General features: G+C 42.8%; 1 protein-coding gene across 8 annotated transcripts in view; it reads left to right on the top strand.

Annotated features, from left to right (window-relative positions):
- Window positions 1-15,466, top strand: part of chd6 (chromodomain helicase DNA binding protein 6) — a 101,392-nt gene that overhangs the window by 33,900 nt on the left and 52,026 nt on the right. For 7 of the 8 annotated variants that reach the window (XM_031827430.1, XM_031827427.1, XM_031827417.1 and 4 more), the window contains exons 12-19: window positions 3,747-3,990; window positions 6,519-6,695; window positions 7,022-7,165; window positions 7,680-7,935; window positions 8,025-8,235; window positions 10,303-10,498; window positions 11,346-11,510; window positions 12,098-12,277. In XM_031827430.1, coding sequence (XP_031683290.1) covers window positions 3,747-3,990; window positions 6,519-6,695; window positions 7,022-7,165; window positions 7,680-7,935; window positions 8,025-8,235; window positions 10,303-10,498; window positions 11,346-11,510; window positions 12,098-12,277 — 1,573 coding nt within the window. The remainder of the gene's footprint in view (window positions 1-3,746; window positions 3,991-6,518; window positions 6,696-7,021; window positions 7,166-7,679; window positions 7,936-8,024; window positions 8,236-10,302; window positions 10,499-11,345; window positions 11,511-12,097; window positions 12,278-15,466) is intronic. The other variant, XM_031827413.1, reaches the window with a different exon arrangement.

Here is a 15,466-nt window from a genome sequence, read left to right as displayed (position 1 = left end):
ATACTTTGTGATTTTAGCTTATCCAGAGTCAGATGAACTCATGGATACCATTTTTATGCCTCTGCATCCAGTATGATGGAAGTTAGTGGTAGTTTTGCAAGCTAATGCTAACTAGCGTTAGCGCAATGACTAGGGCTGTGTTCAAATACTCATACTAACTGTAGTATTTTTGACTTACATTGAGTACGTAGTATGCCTATTGGTCCTAGTGTGCATATAATATTCAGCAACAACAAAAAAACGTCCTCATTGTCAACTGCGTTTATTTTGAGCAACCTTAACATGTGTAAATATTTGTATGAACATAACAAGATTCAACAACTGAGACATAAACTGTACATATTCCACAGACATGTGACTAACAGAAATGGAATAATGTGTCCCTGAACAAAGAGGGTTCAAAATCAAAAGTAACAGTCAGTAGCTGGTGTGGCCACCAGCTGCATTAAGTACTGCAGTGCATCTCCTCCTCATGGACTGTACCAGATTTGCCAGTTCTTGCTGTAAGATGTTACCGCACTCTTCCACCAAGGCACCTGCAAGTTCCCGGACATTTCTGGGGGGAATGGCCCTAGCCCTCACCCTCAGATCCAACAGGTCCCAGACGTGCTCAATGGGATTGAGATGGCAGAACACTGACATTCCTGTCTTGCAGGAAATCAGGCACAGAACGAGCAGTATGGCATTGTAATGCCTGAGGGTCATGTCAGGATGACCCTGCAGGAAAGGTACCACATGAGGGAGGAGGATGTCTTCCCTGTAATGCACAGCCTTGAGATTGTCTGCAATAACAACAAGCTCAGTCCGATGATGCTGTGACACACTGCCCCAGACCATGACAGACCCTCCGCCTCCAAATCGATCCCGCTCCAGAGTACAAGCCTCGGTGTAAAGCTCATTCCTTCGACGATAACCGCGAATCCGACCATCACCCCTGGTGAGCCAAAACCACGACTCGTTAGTGAAGAGCACTTTTTGCCAGTCCTGTCTGGTCCAGCGACGGTGGGTTTGTGTCCATAGGCAACGTTGTTGCCGGTGATGTCTGGTGAAGACCTGCCTTACAACAGGCCTACAAGCCCTCAGTCCAGCCTCTCTCAGCCTATTGCGGACAGTCTGAGCACCGACGGAGGGATTGTGCGTTCCTGGTGTAAGTTGTTGTTGCCATCCTGTATCTGTCCCGCAAGTGTGATGCTCGAATGTACTGATCCTGTGTAGGTGTTGTTACACGTGGTTTGCCACTGCGAGGACGATCAGCTGTCCGTCCTGTCTCCCTGTAGCTCTGTATTAGGCGTCTCACAGTACGGACATTGCAATTTATTGCCCTGGCCACATCTGCAGTCCTCATGCCTCCTTGCAGCATGCCTAAGGCACGTTCACGCAGATGAGCAGGGACCCTGGGCATCTTTATTTTGGTGTTTTTCAGAGTCAGTAGTAAGGCCTCTTTTGTGTCCTAAATTTTCATAGCTGTGACCTTAATTGCCTACAGTCTGTAAGCTGTTAGTGTCTTAACGACCGTTCCACAGGTGCATGTTCATTAATTGTTTATGGTTCATTGAACAAGAATGGGAAACAGTGTTTAAACACTTTACAATGAAGATCTTTGAAGTTATTTCGATTTTTACGTATTATCTTTGAAAGACAGGGTCCTGAAAAGGGGCTGTTTCCCTTTTCAGGGAGTTTAGTTAGCATGCTAAAAGTTCCCAGATGTCGTACTAAATTCTCCAAAATACAAAGTATACAAGCTGTGGACACTGTGCTTTTCTGCAATTCTGAAAATTTCTGAAAATTCAAAAATTCTTCAGAAAATCAGCATAGCTTCACAACGTTTTCAGATTTAAAGAAAAAGGCAGATCTGCAGCCGAAGTCCGACGAGAGCGGATACAAATTCTAATACGTACATTTAAACAAGCAAGAAAAAGGTCATGTCTGGTTTTCTTAATATAAGGAATTTGAAATGATTTTTCCTTTACTTTGATACTTAAGTATATTTCAAACCAAATACTTTATTTATTTATTTATTTGTGGATAGCCAGGGGCACACTCCAACACTCATCATGTACAAACAAAGCATGTGTGTTTATTGAGTCCACCAGATCAGGCAGTTGGGATGACCAGCGATGTTCTCTTGATAAGTGCGTGAATTTAACCATTTTCGTGTACTGCTAAGAATTCAAAATGTAAAGAGTACTTTTGGGTGTCAGTGAGTTCATTATTTTCTTTAGGAATGTAGTGAAGTAAACGTAGTTAAAAATATAAATAGTGAAGTACAGATACCCCCAAAAATGACTTGGAATATAATTTTTTACTGAAGTACTTTACACCACTGACTGGCCCTGAATAAAATAAGTTGCGTCGTGTTTCGACCAAGGCAATTCCTGTAAAAGCATATTGCTGTTTTCCCTGATCAAGTGTGGTAACCTGTGATATTTTTTTGTCCACATAAATGACTACGGTAAGTTGTTAAGGTGAAACTCACTTGACTGTCTTGCAATGTTGAACACAATTTAACTTGCAATTGTGCTTCCTGCCACACGCCGTTCTGCATGTCTCTTTCAATGCGGCAAAATGTTTAGAAATTACTTTTTTTGGCCGGAACTGTAAGTCTAAGGAGTTTTTTTTTTTTTACCATGTTGCCTACATATTGAAAAGTGTCTAAGAACCTAGAGTGGATTTCATTACTCAAAAGAAAGGCTACATCTGTTTCTCTGGTAGTGTAACGAAACATCATGTTTGATTTTCTAACGATGAACACAAATCAGATCGAATCTTCAAGTGCAGAGAAATTGGTCTGTTTGGGCAGTTGTGTTGGAGTATAATTTTTATGACAGATTTGAGTAGCTCGTTCAAAGTAATTGCCGTGTATCGCTTTTTCTTTTGTTGTTTATCCACTCTGATGGACAATACAGTGGTGTTGCATCCCTTACAAGAGGCTCAGACAGCTGTTCAGTTCAAAATCAAAATCACAAATGGTTTGTTGTGCCCAGAAATAAATAACACATATTGAAACCAGGCAAGATCAAAAGGCGAGATCAGGTGTTCAAATTAACCAAATATTTATGGTACACTGATATCAAACACTATTTCCTTGACTGGAGGTTTTCGGGCACAGCCAGTCTTTACGCTAAGCTAGCGCTAACGCTAGTTAGCATTGGCTCACAACGCGACCTCGAACGTCCATCATACTGGACGGAGAGACATAAACATGGTATCCATGAGTTCATCTGACTCTGGAGATGTAGGTAAATTGTTATTGTCCCGAACTATCCCTTTAATCATTCAAGGCTGAGATGGAGGGTATGACAACTTTTGGTGTGGTGGACTAACTTTAAATTGCTAACCTGTGAAATATTTGCATCAAAAACATTTGTTAGATACCTATATGTTGTCATTCAGTGCATCGCGTTTCGCTTGGATTGTAAACAGGTGGGTTATTGTGAATGGGAGGGGCTGGGGACTGGCTTTGGCAGAGGGTTATTGAGGATTGTTACTTCCACTCAGAACAGATTTGAAAACCTTAGCTCCCAGAATCAAACTGAGTTGGACAGCACTTGTGCACTTACAGCTGGACAGCACATGTGAGATTTGGTTATATGTTCCGAGATGACCTTTTACTCGCCTTCTATGGTAAAGGTCATCCCCCGCACCTTTTGTCTTTTTTGATGACATTTTGATTTTGTGTTTGACACCACCGTGATTCCTGCATCTTCCTGTTTGTCACAACAGTTTTCCCACCTCTTCCCATACAGGAAGAACTGCATCCTGGCTGACGAGATGGGCCTGGGGAAGACCATCCAGTCCATCACCTTCCTCTTCGAGATGTTTTCCATGGGCCTGCGGGGGCCCTTCCTCATCATCGCCCCCCTCTCCACCATCACCAATTGGGAGAGGGAGTTCCGTACCTGGACGGAGATCAATGTCATCGTCTACCACGGCAGCCAGATCAGCCGCCAGATGATCCACCAGTACGAGATGTACCACAAGGACCAGCAGGTGAGCCAACATGGAGGGTGTGTGTGTGAGGATGTGTGAGTGCAAGGGTTAAACCTCTTCTTCACTTTGACGGATTTCCGTTAAAAGTTTTTTTTTTTGGGGGGGGGGGGGGATAAAATAAATGAAATTAGTCAAATACGCAGTTTAATATGTTTACAAAATGATCCTCTTTCCCTAAAAGCATGACGCCCTGGCAACCCCAAGCTTAAGCCAATTTTTTAAAAGATGCTATGCTGCATCTGTTATGCTACAGGTTATAACGATTTTAAATTAATTATATTTGGGGCTCCCAAGTGGTGCAGTGCTCTAAGACAATGCATCTCAGTGCAAGAGGCGTACCTGGTTCGAATCCAGGCTGTATGACATCCGGACGTGATTGAGAGTTCCATAGGGTGGCGCCCAGTGTCGTTCAGGGTAGGCCGTCATTGTGAATAAGAATTTGTTCTTAACTGACTTGCCTAGTTAAATAAAAATTATATTTTAGATGGTGTCAACACAATTTTATTTGAATACATTTTGGAGTAGAATATCCTTTTAAAAAGTTACCCAAAAAAATCAGACCAATTCCTGTCCTTTTCAATAAAAATATTAATTAAATAAAAAAATAAGATTCCATATGACGTAAATACGTCGCAGTGATGGAGAACTTTAACTCTGGGTTTCCCATCTGGATTTACCTAATTGAAACCCCCCAAAAGACTGAATGCATCAAATGCTACAAATATACGTTGTAACTTGTCACTGATCTTAAAAGTGTATCTCGCTTTTTGTTTACTTTTTAAAAATCTGATTGTTTTAGGGCCGCCGCTACTAATTAATATAGGGTAAACACTGACGTATGTTTCAATCTACACAAGATATGCAGATGTACTGTGTTTTTGTATGAGCCTGCATGGGTCAAACATAAGCTGTGTATGTATGAATCTACAGTAGACAAAAGGGTGAGCCATTGACTGTCTATAGTGTTGGTTTCATGAGCTGAAATAAGATGCACAAAATGCTTATTTCTCTCCATTGTGCAACAAATTTGTTTACATCCATATTTGTGAGCATTTCTCCTTTGCCAAGATAATCCATCCACCTGACAGTGTGGCATATCAAGAAGCTGATTAAACAGCATGATCATTACACAGGTGCACTTTGTGCTGGGGAGAATAAAAGACTACTCTAAAATGTGTAGTTTTGTCACACCACACAATGACAGAAGTTTTGAGTTAGTGTTCAATTGGCATGCTGACTACAGGAATGTCCACCAGAGCTGTTGCCAGAGAATTTAATGTTAATTTCTCTCAAACATTGTTTTAGAGTTTGGCAGTTTGTCCAACCGGCCTCACAACCGCAGAACACGTGTAACCACGCCAGCCCAGGGCCTACACATTCAGCTTCTTCACCTGCGGGATTGTCTTGAACAGCCATCCGGACAGCTGATGGAACTGTGGGTTTGCACAACCAAAGAATTTCTGCACAAACTGTCTGAAACCGTCTCAGGGAAGCTCATCTGCGTGCTCATCGTCCTCACCAAGATCTTGACCTGATTGCAGTGCGCCGTCATAACCGACTTCAGTGGGCGAATGCTCACTTCGATGGCCACTAGCATGCAGGAGCAGTGTGCTCTTCACGGATTTATCCTGGTTTCAACTGTGCTGGGCAGATGGCAGACAGCGTAGTGTGTATGGCGTTGTGTGGGTGAGTGGTTTGCTGATGTCAACATTGTCAACAGAGTGCGACATGGTGGCGGTGGGGTTATGGTATGGGCAGGCATAAGCTACGGACAACAAACAATTGCATTTTATTAATGGCAATTTTAATGCATAGAGATACCATGATTAGATCCTGAGGCCCATTGTCGTGCCATTCATCCACCGCCATCACCTCATGTTTCAGCATGATAATTCACGGCCCCATGTCGCAAGGATCTGTACACAATTCCTGGAAGTTGAAAATATCCCAGTTCTTCCATGGCTTGCATACTCACCAGACATGTCACCAATTTAGCCTGTTTGGGATGCTCTGGATCGGTGTGTACGACAGCGTATTCCAGTTCCCGCCAATACCCAGCAACTTCACACAGCTATTGAAGAGTGGGATAACATTCCACAGGCCACAATCAACAGCCTGATCAACTCTGTGTGAAGGAGATGTCGTGCCGCATGAGGCAAATGGTGGTCACACCAGATGGACTGGTTCTCTCATCCACGCCTCTACTTTTGTGATCTTCTAATGTTACAAGATATTCGAATGAATTCTAATATCAACCCTGCAAAATGTGAGGATTTCACATGAACGACTTCAACGTTTTGATATTTGATCGAAGAGGACAGCAATCTGTTGCCATGGCATTGTTTTTAATTTACTGTGGTAGGATTAAATGTTTCGGACCAGAACTCCCTGAGGACAACATAGCGGTTTTCATCCAAGTGTTTGGATGTGTTTTAAAGAACGGCTCTAAAAAGTGTGTGTTAAAGAAGTGTTAAAGGTATTCTTAATTATTTTATTTCATTCCAACTTTTGTCTTTCTCTGTGTCTAGGGAAATATAGTGTCGGGCGGGTACAAGTTCCACGGGGTGATCACCACCTTTGAGATGATCATGGCCGACTGTCCAGAGCTGAAGAAGATCCACTGGCGCTGCGTGGTCATCGACGAAGCCCACCGCCTCAAAAACCGCAACTGTAAACTCCTGGAGGGCCTCAAGCTCATGAACCTGGTGAGGGTGTAGCTAGCTAACTCCCTTGGCCGTCTGCATTGTCGTTGTAGTCCAATTCAGTGCAGCACCGGCCAAGGCTGATGGTAGCATGGATGCCCTCTCTTGGTCAAGAGGGACATTCCTGCACAAAAATAAACATTGTAATGAGCCAGACTAGCGAGTGGGAATCTCTGAGTTACATGGATGATATGTGTCTTTGAGTGGCATGAAAAGCTCTATAAATGTGTTTATGTATAAAATACTCAAATCTGTGTACCATTTTGTTGTGTAATACATGCATTGTAAATTTGTTGGGCTCTCTCTTCCACCTCTACCACCCCCTGTAGGAACACAAAGTCCTCCTGACGGGTACCCCTCTGCAGAACTCGGTGGAGGAGCTCTTCAGTCTTCTCAACTTCCTGGAGCCCCTACAGTTCCCCTCTGAGAGCCTCTTCCTAGAGGAGTTTGGAGATCTGAAGACTGAGGAACAGGTGATTTTTATTTATTTGTTTATTTATTTTTTCTCTGAGATTACCCTTTTCGTGTCGCAAAGTGGGAAACCTACCTTTTTGGAATTTATGGGAATGTTGATTCTTTCTCAGAGACACCCTTCAGCACTTTCCTTTTTAAACATTGTATCGTATACTCGTATACTTGTATATACTTGTATCGTATACTATACTCGTAATGGCAGTTAACATGCTTCTGAACAAAACGGAAAGCCTGCATTTTACATCATCAAGCAGTTGTTGAATCTGTGTCGGTGTCAAGTTGTTGCATCTGCAGTGCAGGTGTGGGCCATTTAAACATATTGTTATGAATAGTGCCACAGTAAACAATGTTGTGTCCAGGCCAGACTAAACAAACAATTGAATTGTCTAAGTCCAAACTGTATGCGGTTAAGTCTGTAGCTACGCTAGACATTCAAGTCTCATTACTGCAGACCATCAGATCCTGACCTCCTCTGTCCTCCTTTGACCCCAACCCTGCTCTCCTCTACCCCAGGTGAAGAAGCTGCAGGCCATCCTGAAGCCCATGATGCTGCGGCGGCTGAAGGACGACGTGGAGAAGAACCTGGCACCCAAGGAGGAGACCATCATTGAGGTGGAGCTCACCAACATGCAGAAGAAGTACTACCGTGCCATCCTTGAGAAGAACTTCACCTTCCTGGCCAAGGGGGCCAACCAGCATAACATGCCCAACCTCATCAACACCATGATGGAGCTGCGGAAGTGCTGCAACCACCCCTACCTGATCAAAGGTGACATGTGTAAACACAAACACACAAAAAAAACACTTACAATGTTCACAGTTCATAATAAAATGTCAATTTTCGATGGAAACGTCCAGGTGCGGAGGAGAAGATCCTGGATAGCTTCAGGAAAACACACAGCCCCGATGCCTGGGACTTCAACCTCCAGGCCATGATCCAGGCGGCGGGGAAGCTGGTGCTCATCGACAAACTGCTGCCTAAGCTGATTGCTGGCGGCCACAAGGTGCTGGTCTTCTCCCAGATGGTGCGCTGCCTGGATATCCTGGAGGACTACCTCATCCAGAGGAGGTGAGCCTGGGGCTGAGGATAGAGCCTGGGGTTTGGGGCAGTGATAGTGTAGTAAACAACCAAAGATTTCAAGACTAAAAGTGGTGAAAGTAGTAGCCTACAATAGGATAAAAACTCCAGGTAAAAATACACCTTATCTAGTTCTTGGCCTATATCCTAATCTGACTTTGGTGCAGGTCAAAGTGTATTTGTCACGTGGTACCGTGAAATGATTACTTGAATATTTGCATTGTCGCAATATCAAAACTAAGAAAGTCTCCAGATAAAAATATTTCCTAATTATTAGATTATGTTTACCTAGACACACTTATTTAAATTGATGGGTCATGTGAAAGAAATGCTATAACCACCCCCCAGCTACATTCTAGTTAAGTGGATGGGTCACTATTGTCTCGACATGTACACATGTTCATGAAATACAATAGATGGCCGTAATCACCCAGACACACCTGGCTAACTTGATGGGTCCTGTAATCATCTGGCAAAGAGGAGTCTTTTGTTTAGACATGTAGCCGGCTAGCTAAACAATGAACCACAATCCCAACCCATAGCTACATTACAAATGGATTGTCATAGCTAGCCACCATTCATGAAATGCTGTAGTATGAATCTGCAGGTAGCTAAAGCTAACCAACTAGGTTCAATGTCAGCTGGCTAGCTAAAATTAGGCTATAACTAGCAATGCAAATGGAATTCTGAGATTACAAATAACATTGCTGCATAGATAATACATGTAACGTTTGCTAGCTAACAGTACGATTTTTAACATGCAACCAAAACTACTTTCTGATAAAATTAGAAACGTATAATATGTAAACATGTAGTGTGACTCTTACCTGTATACATGGATGAACGCTTTTCTGTTTGTACCTAGCTACAGCTCGTTTGGCCCGTTGTGTCAAGTCACTCCGGTTCACACTGACTGTACAGAAGGTAGTCCATCACAACTTTTCCCCACTGATCTTTGTCGATAGAGCTTGATTCCCATGTTCCAGAAGGCATTTCTGCCCTGTATTTTGATTACATTTTTTTTTAAATCATTATATACACTACCGTTCCAAAGTTTGGGGTCACTTAGGAATTTCCTTGTTTTTGAAAGAAAAACCATTTTTTTGGTCCATTTTAAAATAACATCAAATTGATCAGAAATACAGTGTAGACATTGTTAATGTTGTAAATGACTACTGTAGCTGGAATATCTACATAGGCATACAGAGGCCCATTATCAGCAACCATCACTCCTGTGTTCCAATGGCCTGTTGTGTTAGCCTTTTAAAATGATAAACTTAGATTAGCTAATTGATCATATGAAAACCCTTTTGCAATAATGTTAGCACAGCTGAAAACGGTTGTGCTGATTTAAATAAGCAATACAACTGGCCTTCTTTAGACTAGTTGAGTATCTGGAGCATCAGCATTTGTGGGTTCGAATACAGGCTCAAAATGGCCAGAAACAAATAACTTTCTTCTGAAACTCATCAGTTTATTCTTGTTCTGAGAAATGAAGGCTATTTGATGCGAGAAATTGCTAAGAAACTGAAGATCTCGTTCAACGCTGTGTACTACTTCCTTCACAGAACAATGCAAACTGGCTCTAATCAGAATAGAAAGAGGAGTGGGAGGCCCCGGTGCACAACTGAGCAAGAGGACAAGTACATTAGACTGTCTAGTTTGAGAAACAGCAGGGCAGAAATTTGAAGAACGGAAAGGTGGCATCCTATGACGGTGCCACGTTAAAAGATCAGTATCTTTTAGGCCATTCTACTGCCAATGTTTGTGTATGGAGATTGCATGACTGTGTGCTTGATTTAATATACCTGTCAGCAATGGGTATGGCTGAAATAGCCAAATTCACTCATTTGTAATATATTTGTAATATAGTGTACATAGGGGAGTGTGTGTTTTGACGCGAATTCAAGGGTAACCCCGACCAGGAACAAACCTGGGTCCAGCAACTGTCAGCTGAACAGATTAGCCATTACGCCAAAAGATCCAAACCTCTTGAGGTTGCTGGGTGTTCGGTTGAGGTCGTTACAGTACTTTCATATGTTTTATATTTGGTTGCAGGTACACCTATGAGCGCATCGATGGCAGAGTGCGGGGGAACCTGCGCCAGGCTGCGATTGACAGGTTCTGTAAGGTGGACTCAGACCGCTTTGTGTTCCTGCTGTGTACTCGTGCTGGGGGCCTAGGCATCAACCTGACCGCTGCAGACACCTGCATCATCTTCGACTCGGATTGGAACCCCCAGAATGACCTACAGGTTAGTCAGCACAAAGTGCAGTACCACTTAGGGCACGTTTTTCGGACCTCAATTAAACCCAGTGCTGGACTTAAAAGTATTATACTAATTTCCTGAAGTGGTTTCATGGCACAGTAGTTAGCCTAGCTGCTAAGGATTTGGACCTGTAGCCAAAAGGTCGCCTGTTCAAAAAATACAAATTGATCTGGCAACTGAAGGGCTGCTGGGTTCATTTCCTAACAACAATCCCCTACTGCTGGGCCCTTCAGAAATTCACTTAACCCCACAACATGCTCTCCAACCACATGCGCTGCACTGCAGATACAAGACACATTTTCGTTGTGCGCTGTAACCATGGACAGTAAAGTTGTATTGTCATTGTATCGATATCCTGTGTGGCTCAGTTGATAGAGCAATGGTGGGATTGTTGGTTCCATTCCTGCTGGGTTCACCCCTATAAAAATGTATACACTCTGTAAGTTGCTTCAGATGAAAGGGGTGGCTATATATACTGCCCTACCAAGCAAAAGGGCAGTTACAGCTCATAGCGTGGAACTGAGAAAAATAGATTTTATTTACCTTCGTTTCACAGTAACTTTATGCAGTTGCTGCTAACATGACCTGCATTTTCTCCAAAACACAATACAATAGAGGCAGGATACTTGTCCACATGATTAAGCATGTATTTAATGTTGCAAAAATGACATTTAACTCATGTTCGACCAATTTGCTTGGTAGGGCAGTATATTTCCAGAAGATTTCATGTGTGCATGGAGAATGACATGGCATATAGAAAAAGACTACTCTTCACACACTGTTAATGGCAGTATTAATACAACAAAAACTGCTCTGTGTTTGTCCATGCCAGGCCCAAGCTCGCTGCCACCGCATCGGCCAGAGTAAAGCAGTGAAGGTGTATAGACTGATCACTAGGAACTCCTATGAGAGGGAGATGTTTGACAAAGCCAGTCTGAAGCTGGGTCTAGACAAGGCCGTGCTGCAGGACATCAATCGAAAGGGCAGCCTCAATGGGGTGAGAGACTGTGCCATAACAGCCTGGTCCCAGATCTGTTTGTGCTGTCTTGCCAACTCCTATTGACATTCATCCTCATGCCAGCACAAACTGATCTAGGACCAGGTTAAACTATTAAGGATGAATGTTTGATGTCAGGGTTTTCTTTGTATAAAGATTGCGTTGTCTACCACCTTCATGTAGTAGTAGTCTTTGACATTTGTATGGTCATCCACACTGCACTGCAGTCCCTTAACGCTTTTGTTGCCTGTTTTGCAGTACAACACAAACAGTTGTCAGCGGACTTGATAAACATGTTCCTTTGGACTATCCTGGTTTAGTACCCCTCCATCCGTTCATCAAGCTTTCACTACCCGTGTCAGCAGAAGACGGCTTTGTGATTTTCCACATCCCTACCGAAATATAATATTCCAATAAACACAGATTTTTAGATCTCTCTGCTGTTTCTGATTCCTAAGGATCCCTTATCTAATTCAGGAAATAAATTCAAATGGAATTGACCTCAACCTTGATCTGTAATTGGGTCCAGCTGATCTGAGATCTGTTGCTATGGCTTCCTAACTAATGGGGGGCATGGTGTCCCAAAGATGCAGCAGATGACCAAGATTGAGGTGGAGGACCTGCTGAGGAAGGGGGCATATGGAGCACTGATGGACGAGGAGGACGAGGGCTCCAAGTTCTGCGAGGAGGACATCGACCAGATCCTGCAGCGCCGCACACAAACCATCACCATTGAGACAGAGGGCAAGGGCTCCACCTTCGCCAAGGTAAACCCTGACCCTTATACCCTGACCTCTAACCCCTGACCCTAATATTCAAACCATCGAGAGAGAGAGGGCAGGGGCTCCAACTTTGCCAAGGTAAGACCATGACCCTTTGCTCCTAACCTCCTGACCCTGACCCTGATACCCAGACCATCACCATCCAGACAGAGGGCAAGGGCTCTACCTTCGCCAAGGTAATTCCTTATCCTTATGCTCCTAACGCCTGACCTCTGTGTTTGACATGACCCTGATATCCAGACCATCACCATCCAGCCACTTTTGCCAAGGTAAATCCTGACCCTTATACCCTTGACCTCTGACCATTAACCTCTGACCCATATCCAGACCTCCACCATCCAGACAGAGTGCTCCACATTTGCCAAGGTAAAGTCAATTGTAAAACTAAACCTTACCCTTCAACCTAAATCTACAATGAGGTCTAAATGTATTTGGACAGCGACACATTTGTTTTGGCTTTGTACTCCAGCACTTAGAATTTTAAATGATACCGTTATACAATTAACCTATGCGGTTATATAGTGCAGACTATCAGCTATAGATTGAGGCCATTTTCATCCATATTGGGCCAACTGTTGAGAAATTACAGCACTTTTTGTATATAGTCACACCATTTTAGGGAACCAAAAGTTTTCGGATAATAGTAGTCAAAAGTTTAGTATTTGGTCCCATATTCCTAGCATGCAATGACTACATAATGCTTGTGACTCTACTAACTTTTTGGATACATTTGCAGTTTGTTTTGGTTGTGTTTCAGATTATTTTGTGGCCTATACAAATTCATGCTAAATAACGTATTGTCATTTGAGTCACTTATTGTAATAAGAATAGAATATGTTGCCTCCTGAGTGGCGCAGCGGTCTAACATGGAACCCAAACCGGCTGTCGTGCATAACTTTCACGACATGCAGGTTAAAATATCAAAACAAACTGAACCGATTACATTAATTTGGGGGCAGGTCGAAAAGCATTAAACCTTTATGGCAATTTAGCTAGCTAGCTTGCACTTGCTAGCTAATTTGTCCTATTTAGCTAGCTTGCTGTTGCTAGCTAATTTGTCCTGGGACATAAACATTGAGTTGTTATTTTACCTGAAATGTACAAGGTCCTCTACACCGACAATTCATTCACACATAAAACGGTCAACTGAATCGTTTCTAGTCATCTCTCCTCCTTCTAGGCTTTTTCTTCTCTTGACCTTATATTGCGATTGGCAACTTAGGTGCATTACCGACCTCGTTCATCTTTGAGTCACCCACGTGGGTATAACCAATGAGGAGATGGCATGTGGGTACCTGCTTCTATAAACCAATGAGGAGATGGGAGAGGCAGGACTTGCAGCGCGATCTGCGTCATAAATAGAACTGACTTCTATTTTAGCCCTTGGTAACGCAGATGCTTGTGCAGTGTGGGTGCAAAATTTAATAATATAGATTTCTAAATGTCTTTCGCAACGCTCGCACATGCGATGCGAGCGGTGTAGTCAGCCTGTAATGCACTGCATTGCAGTGGGTTAGGGTTGGGCTGTGTTGCAGCCGGCCGCGACCGGGAGACCCATGAGGCAGTGCACAATTGGTCCAGCATCGTCCGGGTTAGGGGAGGGTTTGCCCGGCCAGGATGTCCTTGTCTCATCACGCTCTAGTGACTCCTTATGGCGGGCCGGGCGCATGCACGCTGACTTCTGTTGCCAGCTATACGGTGTTTCCTCCGACACATTGGTGCAGCTGGCTTCAGGGTTAAGCAAGCAGTGTGTCAAGAAGCAGCACGGCTTGGCAGGGTCATGTTTCAGAGGATGAAAGGCTCTCGATCTTTGCCTCCCCCGAGTCCGTACGGGAGTTGCAGCGATGCGACAAGACTGTAACTACCAATTGGATAAAACAAATTTGGGGAGAAAAAAGGGTAAAACGTTTTTTTTAAATACAAATAAGGAATATGTTTCTAAACACTTCTACATTAATCTGGTTTCTACCATGATTACGTATAATCATGAATGAATGGTGAATAATGATGAGTGCGAAAGTTAACCCACTGTTCCTAGGCCATCATTGAAAATAAGAATTTGTTCTTAACTGACTTGCCTAGTAAAATAAAGGTCAAATTAAAAAAATTAAAACAGTGAAATGGCTTTCTTGCAATCTCAAAAAACAATAATGTGATAATAAATAACAATGTAATACTAAAAAAAACACATGAGAAAAAGGAATAAATATGATGAACACAATAAGTAAACATACTATATACAGGGTCAGTTCCAATACCATATTTACAATGGGCAGGGATACTGGAGTGATGATGGTGGTAGATACAGTATGTATAGGGGTAAGGTGACTAGGCAACAGGGTATAAGATAAACAGAGTAGCAGCAGCTTGTATGTGCGTTTGTGTAGAGTCAGTATATTATTATGTCTTGGTGTATGATCTTTGTGCCTCTAAATGTTTCAATCATCATTATTCACCATTCATTCATGATTATCCGTATAAGGAATATGGGTACAAATACCACACTTGACTACTTTAATACACATAAAGTGAATTTGTCCAAGTTCTTTTGGTTCCCTAAAATGTATTTACATAAAGCGCTGTAATTTCAAAATGGTTCACCCGATATGGACAGTATGCACTTTAACCTAATAGTCATTGTATAATTTCAAATACAACGCACTGGACTACAGAGCCAAAACAACATGAAAGGTTTCACTGTCCAAAAACCTCACTATATTACTTTGCTGGATGGTGGTAGTTTGAGATTAGAGTATTACATTATTGTGCTCAACTACAATGAGGAAATTCAAGTTTGAGTGTCAAGGGCTCTACCTTTGCCAAACCCTACCCCTATTTTATATCTTAAACTCTAATCCTTACATGCTGACCAGACCGGACGCCCTGCACGAGCGATTGCAAAATAAATGTCCATATACATGTTATTCAGTCATTGCACCCACATTGCTCGCGAGCGTCGGCGTAGCCAGGCGCTAAAATAGAACTTGGTTCTATTTGTGACCATCAACTCGCTGCAAATCCTGCCTCTCCCATCTCCTCATTGTTTTTTAGGAGCATATACCCACGTGGGTGATTTGAAAGAACTGAGTTCCACACTTAAGTCCAGTCGGTTGTGGTAATGCACCTTAAAGTTGGTTGCCAACCACCATATAAAGTTCAAAGAAGAATACTAGA

Source organism: Oncorhynchus kisutch, linkage group LG1 (assembly GCF_002021735.2).
Source record: "Oncorhynchus kisutch isolate 150728-3 linkage group LG1, Okis_V2, whole genome shotgun sequence".
Classification (NCBI taxonomy): domain Eukaryota; kingdom Metazoa; phylum Chordata; class Actinopteri; order Salmoniformes; family Salmonidae; genus Oncorhynchus; species Oncorhynchus kisutch.
Note: the sequence above shows the minus strand (reverse complement) of the source record. Positions and strands in the feature narration are given on the sequence as shown.